The 19,293-nt window shown below is 40.6% G+C and overlaps 1 protein-coding gene across 3 annotated transcripts in view; it reads right to left on the bottom strand.

The window, feature by feature from the left end:
• Nucleotides 1-19,293, bottom strand: part of rasal2 (RAS protein activator like 2) — an 81,688-nt gene that overhangs the window by 49,572 nt on the left and 12,823 nt on the right. The window contains exon 1 of one of the 3 annotated variants that reach the window (XM_084731333.1): nucleotides 16,357-17,102. The exons of 1 other annotated variant lie outside the window; for it this stretch is intronic. In XM_084731333.1, the coding sequence (XP_084587459.1) occupies nucleotides 16,357-16,885 (529 nt within the window). In that variant the 5' untranslated portion in view covers nucleotides 16,886-17,102. Of the gene's footprint in view, nucleotides 1-16,356; nucleotides 17,103-19,293 lie in introns of those variants that run through there. One more of the 3 variants, XM_084731332.1, reaches the window with a different exon arrangement.

The raw sequence follows: 19,293 nt of genomic DNA, 5'->3' as shown, positions 1-19,293 counted from the left end.
AACTGAAATCAGAGAATTTGGACTTTTTTTCTTAAAAAAAGATTCAAACAGATTAATTGATTATCAAAATAGATGGCAATTCATTTAATGATCAATTAATAATCAATTAGTTGATTAATCATTGCAGCTTTAAATGCAGCCAACAGAGGAACCTGAAAATAGTTTGAATTTTCCTTTAAAGGTGATAAACTTTGATGGTTGAAGACTTTCTCAGACTGTGACCAGATCTGTGTGTGTGTGTGTGCGTGTGTGTGTGTGTGTGTGTGCGTGTGTGTCAGACAGTACATCAGTGTTAAGTGTTAAACAAAAGCGTCGTCTGTTTGTGCGCGGCGTCTCGTCGACTGGGACGAGAAAACAGATGGTGCTTTCACTGTGCCTGACTGTGCTGGGATCTTTGAGCGTTTGTCTGGCCAAGTAAACACTCAAAACACACACACACACACACACACACACACACACACAGACTCTAATTGATAATGACGGACACTTGATTGCAAAGTAAATCGTTGTGTTTCCTGTCAGTCCTGGATGAGGTCACTGATCACGTGTGTGAATTTTTTCATTTCTCACTGATGTGAGTCGATGCAGGACGGATCCCGGTGCTCCGGTTCTATTGATACAGGGTTCTGCGGGTACAGTAAAAGGTTGGATCTTCACTGTGTGAACACTAGATCTGCAAGGATTTAACTGATTCATTAATTATTGATTGATTAGTGAATGAATCAACAACTGTTTTGATAACAGAGTCATCATTTTGAGTCTTTTTTTAAGAAAAAAGTCCAAATTCTGTGATTTCAGTTTCTTAAATGTGAATATTTTGTGGTTTCTTTCCTCGTCTCTGACAGTAAACTGGATATTTTTGAGTTGTGGACAAAACAAGACATTTGAGGACGTCATCTTGGACTTTTATCTTTTTAATTTTCTGGTTTTCTTTGGTAACTTTCCACCATAAAAAGTCACTGACTCAGTCAGTTCAGTTTACCTCAGTGATGAACAGATTTTAGGGCGAGGTTTTTCATTTAGTCTTCAGATCTTTGTAATAAAATGAACTTTTCAGTGTTTTTCTTCAGACGCCGGTTCTTTTTTCTTCTTTCTAATAAAGATAATTACAGCTTGCTCTTCATGTGTCTCTTCACACAGTGACTGCTACAGTTCTACATATTGTCTTTTTTTATCCTCTCAGCTTCAAATCAAAATTACAGAGAACAGGGAAGCTGTTAAACTGCTTCGATCACTTCCACATTTTAAACTGCTGTTCCTGAAACTAAATCACATCACAGGAGGAACAAACTAAAGAAATCTGCACTGATGACGCTGAAACACCGTCTGACGGGACTTTAACCTCCAGCTGGAGGAAGCTGCTTGTAAAATACAGAGGAAACGCGTCACCATGAATCTCCACAAGCTTCCTGAAGGTCAGGTCATGGATTCACATGATGATCAAAGAAAATAATCAATATCTATGTGAAACAAAATTCTGTTTTTCAGGTTAAAATCTCAACAGGAGAAAAACTCAGCTGCTGCTGTGAAGCAGTGCTGACAGTGAGAACATTAAAGACTCACATTTAAATAAATACAAGTCACAAAGTATTAAGTGTTATTAAGACGCGTACATCACCCACAATGCATTGCAGTCATGCATATAGAGCAAACAAAAAGAAAACAAAAGTTTTTGTTTCTAGAGGGGAGGGATGGTGAGCAGAGGGACCTTAAAGGGACAGTTCACTCAAAGTGAAAATTCAGTCATTATCTCCTCACCCTCATGAGATTATTCTGTTAGTCCACAAAACACTGACAGAGTTTCACAGGAGAACAGTGTTGATGAATCTCACAAACAATGGAAGTGAACGGTGACAAGTTTTCAAATGTAAAGAAACAACACAATAAAAACATAAAACACCTCCATACTGCTGGTCTGCTGTGATCCAAGTCTCCTGAAGTCCCAACATGGCAAGTTAACTAAAATAAATGTTATTTCCACCATGTTTTTATCCTGAATCTTCATTGTAGATCTTTAGCTTGGAGCCACATTCAAGTGCACACTGTCTGAACTGTGTGTGTGTGTGTGTGTGTGTGTGTGTGTGTGTGTGTGTGTGTGTGTGTGTGTGTGTGACGGTGTGCAAACAGCATGTTGGGACGTTAGGAGACTTGGATTACAGCAGACCAGTTTCCTGTGAAACTCCAGCAGTGTTCTGTGGACTAAAAAACTAAACCTGACCTTAAATCAGCATGAGAGGGAGCAGATAATGAATTTGTGGGTGAACTATCCCTTTAGTTTGAACCAATCTGACAAACGTGATTTAAAATACTCTTGTGTCTTGTTTTCTCTTGTATGAAGCCTATTTTTAATGTTGTCCACATCACCCAGCACTGACGGTATGTCATTTCAGAGACAGCGTGTATGTGACGACGAACACAGCCTAAAAATATAATCCAGATGTTATGGTTGAGGGTTTTGTATGAGAACCCTGAGGTTCAGGTCTGTATAAAGGAACTTCCTTTGTGACCTGCAGACTCTGGCGTGTGGTTCGTCCACACCAGCTTCACTGGGACAGAAGAAGCTGCAGAATAAAAAATGTGCAGGTTTGATGATGAAGTGCATCCCGGCGAGGTGGGCGGAGCAGAGCAGACAGAGGGCTGAGCGTTTGTGCAGAAAGCAGCTGAGGAGCTACATTTTCAGCAGCCTATTTCTGGCTGCATACTAAATCATCCGCGTCACAGCCTGGGCACAGAGAGCCCTGAGAGATCTGAGGGAGTCACACCTGCTCCTGCTCAGAGCTGCTGAGTGAAAGAGCAGCCACCACAGAAGAAGAAAAAGAACACTAATTGGACAGTTTTTCTGTTCTGTCTCCGAGCGGCGCTCAGGGACTGGAGCTCGGGCTAATTAGCAGATCCGAGACACGCGGACGCCTCTGAGCCGACAGATGAGCCGAACTGAACAAAGACAGGAAGCAGGGACAGGACGGCAGGAGGAGAGGCAGGCCGCCGCTGCCGCTGCCGCTGCCGCCACCGGCGGCTGCCGGCCTTACATAACACCTCATACCTGCCTGAACATCACAGTCCTGCTTCAGTCTCACACACACACACACACACACACACACATAGAGAGAGCTCAGGACAGGGCTGAGAGGACAAACACACTGAAGACGAGAAAAATCACTCACTCGTCCACTTAAACAAAAATCCATGAAGCAACGATCCAAAACACAACTTCACTTAGAAATCAGACATTTAAACTGTGAGAAGCTCCACTGACGTCCAGGTTTCCTGTTTCATTACAGCAGGGCAGGTTTAAAACAGAGTCACAGTCAAACACTTTTCAAGCCCTTAAAGAACCTAAACCAAACATTTCCAGACTCTCAAAGCTTTTATCATCACACTTCTTATTGTTACTATAAATATCACTGACAAACTTTGCACTGACAGTAATCAGTGTAAACCTCAGAGCCGACACCTGGCGGTCGGCTGCTCGTCACGTTCTTATCTGAATAAATTCTCATTTGTAGCTGGAGTTACTTTAATAAGGACAGGAGCTTCTTCATCCTTCCTTGTCGGACAGATTTAGACCTGCTGGTCTTCATTTTTAAGTTATTGAACATTCACAGACTCCAAACTAATCGACAGCTTGTCAGAGAAGCAGTGGTCTGACTCACTGGTGGTATAAGTCCCGCCTTTGGCCGCGGCATCACGGCGTCCGCTATCTGCGTTTTCAAAGTTCCTGGGAAACAACAACAACCTCTGAGCTGTAACCTACACACTGAAAACGACAAATTAGCACCTGGGAGGCTAAAGGTACGAACAAGCTAACAGCTGTTATCTTTTAACACCAGAGCTCATCTCCCGACGTGCAAACGTTCCACCAAAACAAGTTCCCTCTCGACATGATTTTACAGCAGCAACATCACTGCATCCCGGCCTTAGATCCACCCAAGAACCCCCGGTTTGGTTCTACATAAACCCCCCCACCCCCAGAAAGGTTCTAGATAGAACCACCAGAGAGCTTTTTAAGTGGAAAAACTGCACCATAAAAGGGTTCTCTGGAGAACCTCTCATAGAAGGTTCTAGGTGAAACCTTTCACAGATGTTCTAGGTTCTACAACCCTTTATGTTGGATTCTAGGTAGAACTCTATGAAAGGGTGCCAAGTGAACTTTTATAAAAAAAGTTCTAACAAGAACCAAAAATGGTTCTCCTGTGGGGACAAGCTGAAGAACCCGATGTGGTTCTAGTTCCAGTTCTAGTGCTTTTATTTCTAAGGGTTTATGTAACGCTGTCAGAGGACGTGGAACACAAACACATTTAACAGCACACACACCTCTGAAGATCAGCAACATTCAGTGATCACCTTTAATATTACACCATTTTTTCAGCTGGACCACCTCAGAGTTTAACTGTTCATTTTAAAGGAGCATCACGCAGCTTCATGAATTCCATGAACTGATCGGACTCCTCTTTAAATCTCTGCTGCAGGTTTGTTGTGTGAGATCAATCAAAGGGAGGCGGCGGTCGGGTCCACAGGAAGTCCTCCCCGCTGCCCGCAGGGACGCACGGATTAAGCTTCTATATTTGCCCGGGCCGGCTGGACGATCGGTGCCCGGCGAAAGGTCAGAGCCACCTGTCAAAGCGCCAAAACACGAGCAGACCGGGCCGCGACATGGCGGAGTTTGAAAATGACTCGTCTGCTGCTGCGCTCGACTGTTTCTACTGCCGACTCACTGCTGCCTGCAATAGACGTACTGACCCTTTACTAACAGGACAGAAACACAGAACCTCTAACGTGATGGAAAATGTACATCTAATTAAAATACGTACAGTCGAGGTTTTTGGGTTAATTCTTTTTTGTGACTCGTTAAATGTTTGATTAAACAGCTGAAGATTAGAAGCTGTTTTCATCAAACCAGCTGTGAACAGCTGCTCCAAAGACACAGAACCTCTGGATCGGTTCTTCAGTAAGGCGGTTTTTAAACTGTTTTTAACCCAGTTTTAACCATGAAAGCCGGAGACGGTCGTCGGTCTCTGCTGAGCGACGTGTTGACGGTCTGCAGACTGACCGTGCAGCTGCAGAGACACGGCGTGAAAACAACAAACCCGCAGGTTCAGTCAGTTTGTGATGGTCCGACAACATCGGGGCGTTGAGACGTGTCTGACTGTGAGCTGAATTACCGATGAACCGAAACGCTGTGATGGAAACAGAACACAATGAATACAGGACAGGCAGAAACTCGCCGCCGACTCCCATCATCCACCTGCACCGCTCTCACATCCGGAGGAGCGCAGTTAGTTTGTTTTCTAGCTGCTCAAAATTCACCCAAACTGCAAAACCAAATGCTCACATACCAAACATGAAATATTTGCTTTTTTTTCTTAAAATGAATCAGTTCTGTCCTGTTGATTAAAAATAATTTGAGGAAGTTCACTAGATTTTCAAGTTTTGAATCAAACTGTTAAAACTTTGAGGTTTTGTGAGTTCGAAAGTTTTGAAATAAACAAAACAAAGTTTTGCAGATGTATAATCTTTAGTTGAGATGACTTACTTTTCTTTCTTAGATAAAATTGAATCTTAAGAGTTTTAGAAATCACACAAGAAAAATGTTTTTTAAAAACAGTTCATAGTGAACTTTGAACCTGATTTTATTTGAAAATTAAATTTATTATTTGGTAAAACATTTCTAAAACTTGAGTTATGCAAATTTGTTGATTTAAGTTGTCTTGAAATTTTAAGTTTTCTTAACTTTTTTGTTTTTACAGTGTGTTACTGAAAATATTTGAGTTGAGTTCATCAAATATTTTAACTGTAATCAAACAGTAAATGTAACACTAACAAACATATTTTTTAATTGTGGCCTTTTTTAGGTATTGCTAACGTATTTGGGTTTACAGTGTGTGTTTTGATTTTTACTCTTCAGTTATGGTAGAAAAATATTTTAAAAGATCAAACTCCTGAAAGTCAGAGAGTCACGTGACCTGTGGTGTTTTCTACTAGCTGTTAACCAACTCAGTTAGTTTTTAAGGGAACAGCTGTTAACGTTACAGAAACACACATTCTAGTTATTTTCTGTGGCAGTGAACACAACACTTTAAAGGAACAGACCAGCAGAATAAAACAATATGATGATCAGGGTCAATAAATCACAGCCCTATGTTGAATATTTGCATTTATTTTCTAAATGAATGACAAAAATCTTATTTTCTACACTTCCTTGGTTACGGCTTATTTTTCATTATTGATTAATCTGACAATAATTATACTCAATTAATCGATTGATCGTTTAATTAACCCTGTCACAATCTTGTCACTTGAAAAAAGGTACAATAATGTTAAACCCTTTCCTCTAACGGTTATTTTCATTATTGTTGAGCATTTTTTTCCATTAATCCATTAATTGTTTGTGTCAGAAAATGGAGAAAAAAGTCAAGATGACGTCCTCAAATGTCTTGTTTTGTCCACAACTCAAAAATATTCAGTTTACTGTCAGAGACGAGGAAAGAAACCAGGAAATATTCAAATTTAAGAAACTGAAATAAGAGAATTTGGACTTTTTTCCTTAAAAAAAGACTCAAAATGATGAATCTGTTATCAAAATAGTTGTTGATTCATTTACTAATCAATCAATAATTAATGAATCAATTAAATCCTTGCAGCTCTGGTGTTCACACAGTGTTTACAGGTTGTTTATGATTACATCACAACACACTGAAACAGGAAGCTGGTGTTTTTAAATGGAAACAGGCTGAAGAGTCAGAACACACTCGATTCTGTGTGTGTGTGTGTGTGTGTGTGTGTGTGTGTGTGTGTGTGTGTGTGTGTGTGTGTGTGTGTGTGTGTGGACAGGTGGTGGACTCTCCCAGCTCTCAGACATTCCCAGTGGAGGTTTGGCAGGAGTCGAGTTTCTCTTCACACCCACACCCACACACACACACACACACACACACACACACACACACACACACACACACACACACACACTCTGACTCTGCAGGCAACTCAGCTGTGGAAGAATTAAACTGTTTTGATTAATGATAAATGATTGAAATGGAAATGCTGCGTTCAGCCTCTCAGTTATGGAGATTTTCTGCTTTTTTTAAATTATTATTATTATGAAATGTGGGATGTAGACAAAACAAGACATTTAAAGACGTCACCTTGGACTCCGATGAACATTTTTCACTATTTTCTGACATTTTATACGTTACAGCTCATAATAAAAACTTCATAATTAACTTTATTCTTTGTTGTCCTTTAATAACTGTATACTAATAAGTGCACAGTTTGTACAGAGACAAGTAAAGACTGACTTCAGGCGTGAAGTGACAGCCTTTTTCCAGCGGGGACAGACGTCCATGCTGGTCCTTTCTTTCTTTCTTTTTGTCCTAATTCTCTGATTTCAGCTTCTTAAATGTGAATATTTTCTGGTTTCTTTACTCCTATCTGACAGTAAACTGAATGACACGTTAAAGATCAAAGGTCTGATCCATCAATGATCAATGAAGGTGATTGACAGATTAATCAATTCTGAGTATATAGTTGGTATATTTATAGTATATACTATTTATTTATAGTTGCAGCCCTGAGAGATGTTTCATCAGTCAGACGTTTCACTGAATACAAACTGCCAAAACACTGTGCTTCACAAACAGCCAATCATATGTGTTGATAATGGAGCGAGTGACACACAAACAGCCAATCACTGAACAGCTCTGTTGTTCAACATGTGACACAACAACTGAAGGAGAAAATGTGTGCAGACAGAAAGGAAACTGTTAAAAACAGTAATAATAAAAACAGGGCAAACATTTTGAAATTGTTCAAAGTTGTGAATTTTTTTTTCTGAAAAAATCAAAGCAAAACATTTAATAAATTTCACACATTTCATATATACAAATCCTTAATAATCAATTTTCACTTATATAAAATTGGAAAACGCGCGTCGGTATGGCTCATTTTTAAAGTTTCTGTGGTGGGACTTGATTTGTCCCAGTTCTCAGAACTGGGTGACATATTTTTTTTTAAGTTGAGTGACATATTTAAACTACAAATCCCTTCAGTCTAAATGACCTCCCTGTCAAATAAAGTTTTTTTTCTGTGTACAAATACCACAGATTCTCTTTAATCACTGATGTGTGTCACTCAGGAGCTCATGAGTCACCTGATCAACAGCATCACACTTCAGTTTTCCAGGACGACGTGTGAACAAACGTCGTGACTCTCCAAAGGGTTAACACACACACACACACACACACACACACACACACACACACACACACACACACACACGTATATAAACAGGCCAACAGAGGCTGCTTTGTCTGTCGACCTGTATACTCCCCTCTGCAGCAAGCAGGTCTGTCTCCATAGCAACCAGTAAATACAGCAGCTTTCCTCCAATCACAGTGAGGTAACATCACATCACAGCTTTATCAAGATGGGACCATTCAACAGGAAGGAGGGGGGGTGGTGGGGGGTTAAACCACAGTGAGAACAGAGAGGGGTGTGTCGCCGAGACTGACCCAGGCTGCAGATAACACACACACACACACACACACACACACACACACACACACACACACACACTCTAACATGAGAAAACTTGATGCAGCTCGTTCACTCAGGGAGCAGCAGACAGTTTAAACTGACAAAAAGCTCAGAGTCACTAAAACACAAGGACAAACGTTCGAACTAGGGCTGAGCGGTATGACAAAATCTTCATGCAACAGTGTTCTTATCCACATTTTCTTCTAATGAGACAATAATTACTGCAGTTTATTGTCTTTAAACAGCCCATTTTACTGTCATAAGGACTGTATCACGTTTTTTTTCATGTCCAGACAGGTAAAAGCATGACCCCTTCAAAGTATGGTTACCATCACATGGCGGGGACGACTATACAATTAAACGAGTCGACACCAGAAATACTAGTCGTTTAAAATATTTATCAATATTTCATTCATGCATGATGTCAGTTATCTGTTGCCTCTAAGATTTTATGCAGCCGCACGCCACTAATCAGGGCTGCGTCTCTGTCAGACGGCAGCTCCTCTCACACAGCGCATATAAACCGATCGCCGTGGCAACTCCGGATGTTTATATCAGCAAAGTCAGACAGATGAATGTAGATTGTGACAGAATAAGTTGATATATATTCACTCGACTGGAGAAACGTGACCACATTAAACACAGACACAGACATAAACCTGCAGGCGGAGCTGCTGCTGCTGTTAGCACTGCTAACGTTAGCCAGTTAGCTTTTTTTCCAGACAGTGTTTAACATTATAAATTAATAAATTCTGCTAAATTTTAACTGCTTTCTGTTTAGAAGGTTTTAGAACATTTTTCAAAGGTTTTTGGAAGCTATTTTAAAATAAAGTAGGGGACACCAGGGACGGTCGTAACGTTTTTTGACTATGCACCAATAACTTGTGTTAAAGCTCTCAGGTGATGAGATGATGAGAAAGAACCCTTAGATATTATAAACAGAAACTAGATGAATCTAAAATGTGAATCAGATCACTGATGGTTATTATCCTACAGAAAAATACTGCTGTCAACACATGAAATCATTACAGTTTACTACACATGACGGCTGCATATTGATAAATATATATTATATACTAAATTTGACCAAAGACACATTTTGGTGTTAAGACTAATGGATTAATTGTGCATTAATGTCTTAGTCTGGTATTTATCAGGAGAGATAACAGTCAAAGATCAAAATGATGTTTATGGATGTTCCAGTAGTTCAACCTTAAAGTTCCCTTAAAGTCAAAATCAACGTTTAAAGCAACAAAATCAATAAAAGGTATTTTCCTCTGGTCTGTAGTGTTGTTTATCCATCTAGGTTTGGAGATATCAGCCCTAGAATACATTTGAAAAATTCTAAACCAGCATCTCTTTCCAGAAATTAGGACCTGGTTTAGATAATTCACAGCAGTTTCATGTAAAAACTACTTTCTTTATTAGACAGATTTATTTTACTTTACTTTAAAATCAAAAGTAACAACAACATAAAAGAAACTTTTCTACAGGAGATCTTCAACTGTTATTTGACTCAATTTCACTTTAAAAGAATCAAATAATTCTTCTAAAAGGAAAACAGTCATCACAGACCGACTGTGAGGAAGAATTTAAAACCAGAGGAGCCACCATCATCATCATCATCATCATCATCATCATCAGCTCTGACTGAGGTGTTAAACGTCCTGCTGAGGAGCTTTTGTCTGACAGAGGAAACGACAGCAATTAAACCGACAGAAAAACACTGTTTTTATCAAAGTGCTGCGGCCGAGCTGTTCAGAGGATCTCTGCTGGGAAACATGTGATAAACTGTGAATCAGCCCTTTAATATGTGTGAGAACTTATTTCGCAGCTGACAGATCATCGAGCAGCGAGACGAAGGAGAGAAAACACCAAAACAAAAGTCTGTTTTTAAAATCTCATGATAAATATAACATAAATAACATCGATTGTGGACGAAACAAGACATTTGAGGACGTCATCTTGGGTTTTGATCAACATTTTCCAACATTATTTTATGTTTCATGGACCAAATAACTGATTGATTAGTGGAAAAATTATTGCCAGATTGATCACTTGTTGAAAAATAGTTCCAATGATGTGAAAACAGGTGGAGTGCACAGACGTACGACATAATTGTGACAGGATTAATTAATCGATTAACCGAGAAGCGACCAGGTGAAGTTTTATGGAGTCGGAGCTCATTAGAAACAGAAACCTCAAATTCTGAATCAAAGTGAATGAAGATTTGATGCAGTTTGTGAATCATCTATGTGACAAAGTGTCTGCTGCTTTCTGAGAAATTTAAAACGCTGCAAATATGAAGAGAGAGCCAGTGTGTGTGTGTGTGTGTGTGTGTGTGTGTGTGTGTGTGTGTGTGTGTGTGTGTGTGTGCGCGTGTGTGTGTGTGCGTGTGTGTGTGTGTGCGCGTGTGTGTGCGGCAGCAGAGAATAAATCAGAGGCGGCAGGCGAATCATTTCCTGCAGCAGCTGATAGTGAGTGAAGGCTGCGGCTCTGATAAGCTCTCTGGAGAGGACAGATAGAGCACTCAGCTCAGTCACACAGAAACATCAACACTATTCTGGTAACAGGCCGACACGACACTTAAAGGGGACACTCTGGGACTTCAGACCCCGTCTGCTCCAGAGGTCATTTTGTTTATTATACAAACTAAACTCTGCTGCAGAATCTCGCTCGCTCGCTGACGGGCCGACGCAGGAACGACCGTCAGGATCCGTCTGAATTTAAACATCAGAGATCAGCAGACGTTTTCTCAGTCTGAGGTGAACTTTTGTTGTTGAGTAACTGTAATAAGACCACTTTACTTCATGTCAGGCTCCTGAATCACTGTGTCGATAGCTGCAAAGATGAATCGCTGAATCGATTATTAATCAATTAATAAATGAATCGCCAACTGTTTTGATAATAAATTAATAAATTAATTAATTTGAGTCATTAAAAAAAGTCTGGTTTTTCTGGTTTCTTTCCTCGTCTCTGACAGTAAACTGAATATCTTTGAGTTGTGGACAAAACGAGACATTTGAGGACGTCATCTTGGATTGAAAACACTGATCAATAGTTTTCACCATTTTCTGGACCAAACAACCAAACCTATTGATAGTTGCAGCGCTAAAAGCTGGTGAGAAGCTGCAGCAGACGATCTGCCACCACGTACAAGCCTTCATCCACGTGTGGACACACACACACACACACACACACACACACACACACACACACACACACACACACACACACACACACACTTAACCTCTGTGGCTGAGGTTTAGGAGGCGGGACTAACTCCCACTCTGCCAATAAAATTTTCAGTGTGTTTCCTTCCATCATGGCGGCTCTCTGTTGTTCAGCCTGAAGCGTTTAATATTTAAACACGCTGACTTCAGCAGGAGTCTCTGCTGTATTTGCATCTACAAAGCACATTCTCTCACTCAAGTGTCAATCATGACAGCAGCCTGCATGCAGGGGGGGCAGCAACAGTCTCAGGGGTCAAAGGTGAACAGCGGTGTCACCTCCTATCAGGCTGACAAGAGCAGCAGAGGACAGACAGACAGACAGAGAGCACACAAAGACAACAGGGCTGCACGATCGAAATTTTATCGAAATTGCAATCTGGCAATTTTTTAAAGGCAAAATGTGTCTTTAAACTTTGAAATGATTGAATGTGGTGAGACAGAGACGTCCTGTCCTACACATCAGGTTCTACAGATGTCAAAAAACATCTTCATTTGGTTCAGAATCCTGCAAAATAATAATCACACATCGTCATTTTAACATGTTTTTCAAACAAAATAAGAATAACAATGTAAAAATGATCATTACCTCTAATACTGGACGTCATATCACCATTGTGATATCAGTCAAAATAATTGCAATTAGATAATCCTTGAAACTCTTTCAGCCCTACCTGCAACTAACAATCATTTTCACTGCCAATTAATCTGTCAATTATTTTCTTCATTAATCAATGAATTAATCCTGTCACAACATTGTGAGTGTTTTTATATCAGTAATAAAACCAGAAGTCTCAGTGCAGTGAACACACAGGACAGATGCTGCTGTGTTTTACTCTGCAGCTCATCTCTGTGAAGAGACACTGATTTAAAATATGTCACATGACCTCCAGTGACATCATGACCACAGAGGTTAAACAGTGTGTATCAAAGTTTTTTTTCCATTTCATTTTCCTGTGTGTGTGTCACGTGTTGACTCTGTAAACAAAGAGAGTGAACACAGAACAGACTTTTGTGCAGACGCCAAAAAAAAAAAACCTGAGAGAAAACAACGGCGTGTCTTTCAGACAAATATGCATCGCTGTGACCAACATGGCCGACGGGAGGAACCGCAACTTTCCCACCAGCACCGGCCAGAGCGCTCTGAAAGGTTAATGAGCTCAGAGGAACCGCTCAGGGGGCTTTTGTTACTGTGTGAGCTTTTATTATGGAGGGGCAATTTACATAGAAAAGGAAAACACACACACACACACACACACACACACACACACACACACACACACACACACACACACACACACACACAGCTCCTTCAGTATGGCTGCCATGGCCTCTGGGTCAGCCTCAAACACACACGCACACACACACACACACACACACACACACACACACACACACACACACACACACACACACACACAGTTTCTGTCAGGACGCCCAGAGCCAAAACACAAAAAAACACATGTCCTGCCAACACACACACACACACACACACACACATTTGGGTTAATTAGCCTCCAATTAGCAGTAGCTGTTCATTTTCTCATGGAAACTCAGAGTGTGAGAGCAGGAGGGTGAATCAGTCCTGTGTGTGTATGTGTGTGTGTGTGTGTGTGTGTGTGTGTGTGTGGAGAAGTGAGAGCTCTGTGGTTTCTATTACCCAGCATGCTCTGGGGCCCACCTCTCTGTTTACTTCAGTTTCTGTTCACACTGAGACATGAAGCTGTTTGCAGTGAAACACGTGACACGTGAGTCATTTGAGTTCAATGACGTGAAAAAGAGAATCTGATGTGTTTTTATTTGTCAGAAGATAAATATATAGATTATTAAATTGAACTGCAAATATTTTGATAAATAATTAATTGTTTGAGTCTTTTTTTTTTTAAGAAAAAAGCCCAAATTTTCTGATTTCTGATCACGAACTGAAAAACAGGTCCAAGCATGAAAATAACTAACTGATTACTTGAGAAATTAATTGTCAGAGAAAAGACTTGAACAATATGTCTTTCTATGTCGTCACTTTGCACAAATTATTTATTCAGTAATCATTATATTTATAGAAAATGTTAAAATATTGTGATATGTATCATTACCTGGATATGAAATGACTGATAACAGGAGATTTTGGTCTTATCTCACACAATAAGAGATGAAAACATCCTCCTCCTCCTCCTCCTCCTCCTCCCACAAACCACCGGCTCAGAGAGACAAAGTCAAATCTTCCCCTACGTCCTCAATTACACAAACGCTTTCCTGCCGTTGCTTTGACATTTACGGTGGAGCTGAACGCTCCGGTGATGGCGGCACGCCGAGGCTGCTGGGAGGTGACGGATAACGCAGATCATCTCGGTTTCAGGATGATGGATGGGCGCAGAGTCAGACAGGAGGCAGACTACATGCATGATTCATTTTCAAAGGCAGTTCATATCAATATTTCAGACATGTTTAGGCCATGGCTGCTACTTTTATTTTTTAGGATTTATTTATTTATTTAATTTTATAGGAGCAAAGAAGCTGCAAATATCAGATTTTTTTTCAGAATAGCAGTTTTTCTTTGTTTTTAATATTGAGATAAATATCATGGACTTTTTTATCGTGGTTTTATTGTACCTTTGGTTTCTGTTATCATCACATTCCTGATTGTTATAATAAAAACAGCCACCACAGGTCGACCTTTAGTCCAGACCGTCCCAAACAAGGATCATGCCACACATTTTCATTTTATTTCAATATCATAAAATCTACTCATTTTATTTTATTATAAATTTTCTCTAAATTTTTTTCACGATATGTGCGCAAAATTTGTGATTTAATCCTGATGCATTTTAGTGTAAATAAAAAACTCAGTTGGTCTTTATCTGGATTTAACTCCATGGTACAATGTGTCAGTGATTTATGAACTTTGTTGTTTATTTTCTGACTCCTTGAAGGGAACAATATCAGCATTCTGGATCTGTGTTGTATTGATTTGTAGCTCACGCAGGCTGACAATAATAAATTCATTCATTCATTATAGTGTAAAAAACAAACAAAACCTTTGGACCAAAAAAACTATGAAACTATAAAAGTGAGAGGAGACAGTTTGTAAAACTACAGACGCTGCAGAGGCAGCGGTTCCTCTGCAGCCGTCAGTTCTGCATGAAGACACATGTTCATTATCGTCTGGCTCTAAATATTACGACGGCACATGATGCCACATTCGAGTGGAAAATCCAATTAGCATAACCTAACCTTCAAACTGGCTGCTTGGCTGAGCGTTACACACTAAATGAATGGAAATGTTTTGTGAAGCAGCTGCAGGCTGAGTTTGAGCTCTCAATCAGCTCGAGGACTCCGCAGAGACAGAGGAAGGTTTTCCTCAGGAAACGCAGAGTAAAGCTCTGCAGAGATAAGAAAACACCAGGACTTTCCTCACAAACTTCCTGAACCACGCAGAGGAACAGGGGTGCATTCCAATACGCTTATGATATCAACATACTATTTAATATGCAAGTCAAAAACACCAGGATGTCCTGCAGCAGCCGGTCACAGACCCACAATCCTCTGCAGTAACATCAGCTGAGCTGCAGGGAGAACACAGACAGAATCACGTGACCCAGAGCCGTGGACTCGAGTCACATGACTCAGTAAGATTTCGAGTTCAAGCTTTGATGACTGATGATGAGAACACCGCTACGACCTGAAAACCACGTCCAGACATGTTTGAGCCACCAGAACCAGAGGACGGTGACAGGATTTGTTCTGTGTCGGGTTGTTGGAACTGAAGTGAGCTGAAGTGAACTGCTGAGCTGATCTGGACTGAAGGTACGTTTGAAACTGACCGGAGGAGGCGGCGGTGTCGTTTGTGTGTCGGTTTGTGGAGCTTACGTCGTGTTGGGGGACCATGACTCCGGCACGTCTCCGAGACGTGTTTCAGGTCCACCCAAAAAAATCATCAACAACAGTTAACAGTTGATTAATCGATTAATAATTGTTTGCCTATAAAACACCAGAAAATGATGTCACAAATGTCACATATCCCCACTAATCAATTAGTTGTTTGGTTCATAAAATGTCAGTCCAAGATGACGTCCTAAAATGTCTCTTCAGAGAATTTAGACTTTTTGTCTTAGAAGTAACTATAATATAATCATTGATTAACCGCTGCAGCATCTATAAGATGTCAGAAAATGGTAAAAAATGTCCACCCCAGTTAAAAGTCCCAGATTACGTCTTTAAATGTCTTGATTTGTCGACCAAAACCCAAAGATATTCATTTTAATATGAAAATAAACAGAGAAAAGCAGCATATTTTTTTGAGGCTGAAAACTGAATTTTCTACTATTTTTGCATGAAACATTTCTTTAACGATCAATCAATTATTAAAGTAATCTTATAGTTGAATTGTTTTTGCCACCTGCCCTGTCAGATTCATGTGCCGGACTCAGTTCTACTGTCCTGGTCTGTCTGTTTGAAAATCACATCGTAGCTCAAATCGAATCGAATCGAACGATGGGAAGTTTCCTGGTCAACTGATGTGAACAGAATCTTTCCCATCATCCCTCTCTTCTGTCAGAGCTTAAGTGAACATGAAGGTAAATGTTGTCTCTCCTACCAGGTTCAGGTTCAGGTTCAGGTTCAGGTTCAGGTTCAGGTTCGTCCCTCAGGACTCTGCTGATCCTCCGAGAGAACGCGGTGAAGACGCTGCTGACGGATGGAGCTCTTCGCTCTGCGTCTGATCCCACCTTCCTGACTGGCGTCCTCACTGGCCCGCCGTCTGTACCGGGCTCAGACATGGACCTGAGGTAGGGGAAGATCCTGCGCAGCGAGCCAGGCCTCGTCTGGCCTTCGTGACCCGTGGGTGTCCGATCTCCGCCGTGATTGTTCGAGGCGACGTTGAACCTCGGCAGGCTGAGCAACCGCCAGTGGATGGGCTCTCTGTCCTGAGGGGCGGCCATCTTGGCTGCCCTTGATGCCAGGCAGGCAGATGTCCTCCACTTGTATCTGTCCAATGGGTGCTCAGGAGCAGGTTGGGGGTCGGATCTCTGCCAAAACTTCCTGTAATGGTGCCAGCGGTGCGGCGCCTGACAGGGACCCTGGACAGGACCCTCGCAGCCCTTGGGGGGAGTCCTACGTCCACTCATGATCCAGCGCACATCGACTTCCTCCAAGCAGGAGCAGCGAGCAGATGGACGCCTTCAAAATGGCTGAAACAGCTGGTTTGCCGACAGCTGTGCTGCAACGAGGACATACTACCTTAAGAACACGTTTCTGATCAGAGATCCACCGTCGAGCAGTCGTCAGGTCGGTCTGTCTTCATGGCGACGGCGTGTTGGAGCTGATGTCTCAACAGGCTGGTGTCTGTCTTCCTGGGAGGAAGTGAGGCGTCAGATGGAGACGAAGTTTCTTTCACACTCGGCCAATCAGGGTTCACCAAACACCAAAGCAGCAGACTGTGGTTTCCCCTGCACGCAGGCCTGAAACTGAAACTGCACACGCAGTTTAGTGTGTCAGTCCTCCTGTTGGGCCTCTGCAGTAGATCTTCCTTTTCTCAATCTGTCGGTTTTTTATTGACGAAGGCCGATCATCAGGCTTCGTTTTTTAAGAAATCATCATGTCTTTATTTTCCAGATTTATATAAGAAAACTGACATTTATCAAACAGTAAAGAGAGAAATACTGCAGTCAAGTCTCACTTCAGTTTGCTGCTGAATCAAACCGATTCAAGGAAATCTCCTGAAAACACCATGAAAAGGCGATCTGTTGATTAGAGCTGTGGCAATTCTTTGATTATGTATCAATTATTATACTAACAGCCATCTATTTTCATGATTGATTAATCAGTTTGGGTATTTTTTTTAAGAAAAAGTAATATTTATTCATATTATTCAGATTGCAACAATATTGTGACAGCCAACGAGGTCATTTTGACTATTTTCACATTTATATCTGCAATAACTTTAAAATTAAATTAAAAAAACAAAACGCTGATGGTACCTGACTTTTCCTAAAAGTGTCTGTATTTTCATTTAAAACATTTTTTTTAGATAAAACATTTTTTCCTGTTTCAGCCTCATGTGGTCATACTGACCCCACAGAAATCACCGCTGTTACATTTTTACTTTTTGCACAGTTGGAGATGCATCTTGGTTGCTTAGCAACTATCATCATCTCTGTCAATAAAACTTCACAAGTGGACTCGATTTTGAAATTAAAATACAAATAATTAATTAATTGGAGTCAATTTAAAATAAAGTAGGGACTTTGAAACATTTTGGGAAGATTTTAAAAGAGTCTGGAGAAGTTTAGGAAAGTTTAAGAAGGTTTTGGTAAAGTTTTGGAAACTATTTACAAGGTTTTAGAAACATTTTGCAAAGGTTTTTGGAAGGTTTGGGGAACTATTCAAAAAATAAAAAAGGGGAGACCAGGGACGGTTGTAACACTTTTTGACTCAGCACCAATAACTCACTGAATTTTCACGTTAAAACTTTCCAGTCTTTTCCTGGAGGCTGTGATTATTTTTTGTGATGGTTCTACGTGGAAATGTATTATTATTAGTGTTTAAATATCATGTTTATATTTTTCTCGCTCTCATCACTGATGGTTATTATCCTACAGAAAAATACTGCTGTCAATATATGCAATCATTACAGTTTACTACATGTGATAGCTGTATATTGATAAATATATATATATACATTTTACTAAATGTACATTTTGGTGTTACTGCATTTTAATTTTCTAACGGAATAAATGCATTAATTTGTATTAATCTGGTGTTTATCATGACAGATAATAGAGTTTGGAGGTCAAAGGTCAAAATAATGCTTATGTTCTCTTAGTTTTTCAGGAGTTTGACACTTTTAGTGTTAAAACAATAAGAGATTTTTGATCAATAACTATCAGTAATGTGGATATGATGACTAAGTTCACAAAGATATATCAGTTTACTGTAAAGCAGCTGTTAAAACCAGGAAAAGAGAACCCTCTAACTCTCCCAGTAAACCTCCTCCTCCTCCTGCTTCTTCTTCTTCTCCTTCCTGTCGGCGGTAACGAGCGGCGGCTGCCCTCTCTGACCCACATGTCAGTATTTATTGGATAACGAAGCGGCTGGTGTCCAGGACGACGCCGCATGTAGGTCAGAGCTAAGACCCAGGCAGGCTAAGCCGAGGACTCGAGGACGGAGCCAAGTCCCTCCGACAGACAGCAGAGACGGAGAAATTTCATTCAGTCCGTCAGTCCTGTTCTCACCTGTTTGGACCTATTTCTCAATAAGTGATCAATCTGGCAATAATTTTTCCACTAATCAATCAGTTGTTTGGTCCATAAAAGTCAGGAAATATTAATCAGTGTTTCTACAATTAACTTGTGTGAACATTTGGTTAATAATAGATTAACTGATTAGTCGTTGCAGCTGTAGACAGAACTGCTCTCAGGTCAGCTGACAGTCACACCTGAATATTCCCTCTGAACAGCAGCCAGAGTCACGATTCAGCACGTCTGTGATTTTTATCTCTGCTGATGTTTTTGGTCTTTTCTGACGCTTTCTGCTG

The sequence above is a fragment of the Lutjanus erythropterus genome, chromosome 12 (genome assembly GCF_056507025.1).
Source record: "Lutjanus erythropterus isolate fLutEry1 chromosome 12, fLutEry1.hap2, whole genome shotgun sequence".
Taxonomy (NCBI): Eukaryota; Metazoa; Chordata; class Actinopteri; order Lutjaniformes; family Lutjanidae; genus Lutjanus; species Lutjanus erythropterus.
The sequence above is the reverse complement of the archived record's forward strand: the minus strand, read 5'-3'. Positions and strand labels throughout refer to the sequence as shown.